The 5,253-nt window shown below is 40.6% G+C and overlaps 1 protein-coding gene across 1 annotated transcript in view; it reads left to right on the forward strand.

Annotated features, from left to right (window-relative positions):
- The first annotated feature begins 1,616 nt into the window (after positions 1 to 1,616).
- The window catches only part of GPR179 (G protein-coupled receptor 179), a 43,202-nt gene continuing 39,565 nt past the window's right edge, over positions 1,617 to 5,253 (forward strand). The window contains exon 1 of the mRNA XM_044444505.1: positions 1,617 to 1,780. Within this exon, the coding sequence (XP_044300440.1) occupies positions 1,617 to 1,780 (164 nt within the window). The remainder of the gene's footprint in view (positions 1,781 to 5,253) is intronic.

Below are 5,253 nucleotides of genomic sequence, written 5' to 3' on the forward strand. Positions count from 1 at the left end.
CATGCTGCTAAATATAATTAACTGTTGAGGCACCAGGAAGGGAAGGGCAGAAGGGGGGGGGTGAAAATAAGGATGGAGACATTTCTAAGAGGGTATTCTGTTGTGTTTTTGTGCCTACATGTTGAGATGATCCAGAAAATGAAAGAGAGGGGGAAAAGAGAAGAATGGAGAGGGTGAATCGAAGGGGAGAAGCACAGGTATAAAAATGGCCTAATCTGAGCTTGAGTTTACTAAGGCTCAGTCTCAAAACACCTTTTTTCCGTTCTGGTCCATGTGAAGCAGCAATAAAGAAGAGTATATGTGAGCACACACATTAAATTATCACTGTAATTTAATCAGAGCATATTCCATGTTCCTATGGCCATGTGAAACTGCAATTTTATGATATCTGGGTTTTGTATTTGTTGTGTCTTACTGTTTCTCAAACACTTTTAACATGGGGGAATATGTATTTTTTATGTTGTGTTTGCTGTGCTTGCGTTTTAACGCTGATTGAAAATGAGTGCTGTTAATTCACTTTTGTTGAATTGTTGTTTGCTGGGGCTTTCTGCTCTACGTGGAAATAAACTTGACTTAGAACCACTAGACAGAATGCATTGCAGTTATGAGAAGAGGGAGGGAGCTAGAAAGGAGAAGAGAATGAACGGAAGGTGATGGGTAGGAATTGGGGGGGAGGGGGGAGCAGGAAAGAGAGGAAGAGCCAGAAATGACATAGTTGTTTATCCATATTTATAAAGCACATTGAACTGGGTCTACATTTAGTCAGATTCCTGATATCAAAGGAAGTGCAATGTGATTACAGTGGTTCTGCTCTAAGTATGACTAAAAGCTCAATTTTACCCACGTTTAAACAGAAAAATGCCCAAAAACTCCCAGCATGCCCCAACCAGCATAGCTTTTTTCTGTTTCTGCTTCTATAGGATTGTACCTTAACTCTGGATCCAACCCACTGAAATGAAAAGATTCCCCTATGCTACCCTCTTTAATGAATATATCAGTTTATCATTCATCTGGGGACTTTGAAAGATATTCAGATTCTTATCATGTTATTGATAATTAACATGCCAATTCTGAAAGTTTGTTTTGTTCCTTACTGTCCACAAAATTACTTCTGACTGGACTGATGACTGTGAACTCTGTTTTATTTGCATGAGTACATCTTTAAAATCCATTGGATTCCCAGCTCTGAAACACTGGCAGCCTCCTAACCTGATTTTAGGCTGTAGCAATCCTATCTTTGGCATGAATCATTTTTCTTACTTACTATTCATTTATTTTTTATTTCCATAACAGACATAAATATACTTTGGCTATTGTGCATACTCGCTCCTCACTGGGCTATTGATGGGGGCATATTCCCCATCATATGGGTTGTTTACAACATTTCCTACTTCCACAAAACTTGCGCACCCAGAGTCCACTGATCTCTCCCTCACACTCAGAAAAAATGACTTTACCATGTTATTGTAGTGTTTTTAATTGTGCTTCATAGATTTGTTTTATTATTATCTTCATCAAATTTTATTAGAACTTGTAAGCCGCCTTGAGCACCATTCTTGGTAGAAAGGGGTACCTGTCAAATAAATCAGTGGTCATTATTTATTTAATGGTCCTCAATGGTCCTCCTCCTCATGCGCCTACCAGATATTATTGCTTGCCGTCTGCTCTCCATCATTGCTTGCTTGAGTGGCATTCGGCCAGTAGGCTACAGGCAGTGGCACATGTTCCTCTGCCACATTCTCACCAGCACCAGCATTGTTTGGGACAGAGTGAGATTCAGGTGAATAAGTAGGCTGCAGTAGTGTGGAGGAGGAGAAGCTTCAAGGAGTTAATTTAGTGAGCTTGCCGCTTACAGAATGTGGGCCCTTGACCCGCACCACAAGGTTATCCTAGACACAGCTCTGGGCTCCTGCCACACTGAGCCTTGGCCACTGTTGGAGTGCAGATCATGATAGGTTTCCTCCATGACAAGAAAATGGTCTCCTACCCCTGCTTATAGTCAATATCATATGGGATGTTAGTGAAGAGGTAGGAAAAAAGCAAAGGATTCCAGGAAAGCCAAATGGTACTAGTGGAACCAACAGAGTAACTGGTGGACAGGGAATTAATGAAGGCTCTGGTGAAGAAGGAAGTCTTGGAGGATGTTTGATGAGGTACAGGCATGGGTAGGTTCCATAAACCAAGTTTTGAGAAATGACTACTGTTTCGCCTTATTCACATTGTTGTTAAGTTTTATTATTATTTTTTTAAAGAGCTCCTCATAGTTAACAGATAAACTTTGTGATTCATTAAAGAAACATGTCAGACCTATTTGCCAGGGGTAGCAGTGGGATTGGTGTACGTAACAACTGTTCGTCTCTAGTCAAAAAGTGATCTTTCCTTTCCACTCCTCTCATAGAGGTTAACTCCAAATTTAGCAGGACATTCTAGTCCCTGCCTGCAAATTACATTAAATAATCTGAAAGCAAAGTCTGCATATTCATTCCATTATCCTGAGCTAGCTGCAGAACACTGGCTGGGTTGGGGCTCTCCCATTCCCAGTTACTTCTATTATACGAAGATTAACAATTATATTATGCAGTTCTACTGTTTATCGCAGGGATGTTGTTCAGTAGCTTCTTTTTCCAAAACACAATATCCTCCAGACTGCTTCTGTTTTCAGTCAGGTTGAGAAATTTACAGCTTTTCCCTTGATCTGTCCAGATCAAAAGCAGGGGTTGTATTTATGGAGAAGAGTCATTATTTCAATCCCAGGGTCTACAGTTAAAAACAGAGGCACTTGGATCCAAACGAAGATAAACCTTATCCATTGAAATGGAATAGTTACTATCTTATTTATATTTACATCAATGTAATAAAAATAACTATTATTAATCTACTTAGGTTTTGAGGTGACAGGTATATGATAGCAGTAATGATATTTATAGTTTATCATGTGCACAGCATCTTGCATACATTGCCCAGTAAAGTGCATAATGTCCCTGAGATAGAAAGAGGGAAAACAGATTTCTGTTGAGGGTGGCATTTCTGTGGAGGAAACTGCCAGGAGCCAGATGCTGGTGGCAACGGGGGCTCAAGCCAGCAGTGGATGGAACCATTACTGCTCCCCTTGTTTCCTTCTTTCCTGCCCACCTTCTTTTCTCTCTCTCCCTTCTCTTTCACCATCCCCCTTCTCCCAGTCTGCCTCCTTCCTTTCCCCCTTCCTTCTTGCCAGCAGGCTGCTGAGAAAGGGACACCTTGCACTTGCCAGACATCTGAACTGCAGAGGGCTTTCTAAATTAGGACAAGGCAGGCCATATGAAATCAGCCCAAGAACTGTGGGTTGACCAATTGTTTATATCATTAACACTCTACACCTCCTTGAGTGGTGACACATTTCAGGGGAAGCTTTGTTGAATTTAGCTGAAATTAGAGCATTAATGGAGATGTAGGTGTAATTGCTTTTTTACAAATAGGCAAGCAAGGCAGAAATGGAGATAGGGAGAAATTCCCTCAGAATGCTACAGAAGAGGACATTCCTCTCTCCCACACCCACACCTGGGCTGCATTCCCAGGTCCAGCTAATTCCAGCTAGAAATTCAGCCCCCTCACCTATTTCCTGTTGCAGATTGTTCTTTCTTAGGAAAAGTTAGATATGACATTAAATGCATCCTCATCTGTTTGTTGGTCCTCCTTTTATCTTTATAAATATCAGCCATGGAGCAGGAGAAGGGTGAACTTAGTCCTGATTGGGACTACAGTCACTGATATTTGACCCCAAAGTTCCCATTTAAGTAAAGGCTTCTTAGATGACAAACAGCAAGTGGGCCATTTTGGAGAACCACAGAGAGAAAAAGTAATTCCTCTCTCTCAGATGTTCAGCCCACATGTTTCAGATAGCCTGAAGGGGCTGATCATACCTCATCTCAGAAGCTTAGCAGAACCAAACCTGGTTAGAATCTGAACAGGAGACTTGAGTCTTGCATGGAACAAGGAGGCCCTGTAATTCCACATTTAATCAAAAGGAAGAGGTAGTAGCACTCAAATAGATTATTTGTTAAATTTTGCCCTTGTTCTGGGCTTCTGCAAATGAGGGATTTATTGCATACATGTCATCCGACACTCATGGAAATTTGTGGGTCCTTTTAACATCCTATTTATCCTCCAAAGCCATTTTGCAGTTTTCTTTAGAGCAAAGGAAGCCAGCTATTTTTGTGGATGCTACCATTATTTACTACAGAAGCCTCTTGTGATTTTGCAACTCCGCTTTATACCACAGAGTTATCTTGTGTTGTCTAATGGAACCTATAGGAATATAGAAAGGCAGAGGAAAACTGTCAGAGCAAAAGACTTTGCATGAAGGGTGCTTTAATCCTGTCTCAAAGCACGAGGAAGAAGCAGCCTTGGTAAAGTGCTGGGTTAAATGCTTCATGTAGAGAAGCCCTCACTCATCTGCTAGGTCTTGGTTTCTGCAAGCTGGTATAAGTCTTTGTAGAAACCATTTTCCAAAAAGGCTGCCAGACATCCTGCTGTGGTACCTGTCTCATGAACATGCATAAAATCTGTGTCAAACTATAGGGTTTTCACTAGTAACAAAGCCATGGAAACCTCCAAAGCTGTAGAATTTTTGATAGTATGCATTGTATTAATATATTGCAATGTATATAGAGAATGGTAAAAGAAACACATGGGTCTGTGACAGTGACAGTCCTATGGAAAGTAATCAGGGGAAATTATTTTACAAAACATTTATTTCTATATTGCACATAGCAAGAAAAGGGAGAGGAAGGGAATTCAGTGAGAGCTTTGCCCAAGACCAACTATTGCATTAATGGCCAAGGCATGAATGGAACAGGATTTCCTTAGTTATTGATTGCATCACTTGAACTTACTGACATGATCTAAAGCTGGGCTTCTAATATTTGTACAAATCACCTGATATGTTTTTAGCATACTATTATTTCCCCCCTAACCTTAGGATGCCATGTTACTAAATTAAATTTTGCCCATGAAAGTGTGGAACGCATGTCTTCCTAAAGGGCACTGCTCTACTTTAAGAGGTCCATAAATGGAACCCCTCTGGTTTAAGAATAAAAATACAGAGAAATTTGCTATAAAAGTGAAAACATTGTGCTTAGCACTGAACACTGAGCTTTTGAGAAATTGCTAAAATTATAAATATTTTGGGAGCCATCTCACAGCTTGTGTGTGTGTGTGTGTGTGTGTGTGTGTGTGCGTGAGAGAGAGAGAGAGAGAGAGAGAGAGAGAGAGAGA

Source organism: Varanus komodoensis, unplaced genomic scaffold, assembly GCF_004798865.1.
Source record: "Varanus komodoensis strain SLA01 unplaced genomic scaffold, ASM479886v1 scaffold45, whole genome shotgun sequence".
Taxonomy (NCBI): Eukaryota; Metazoa; Chordata; class Lepidosauria; order Squamata; family Varanidae; genus Varanus; species Varanus komodoensis.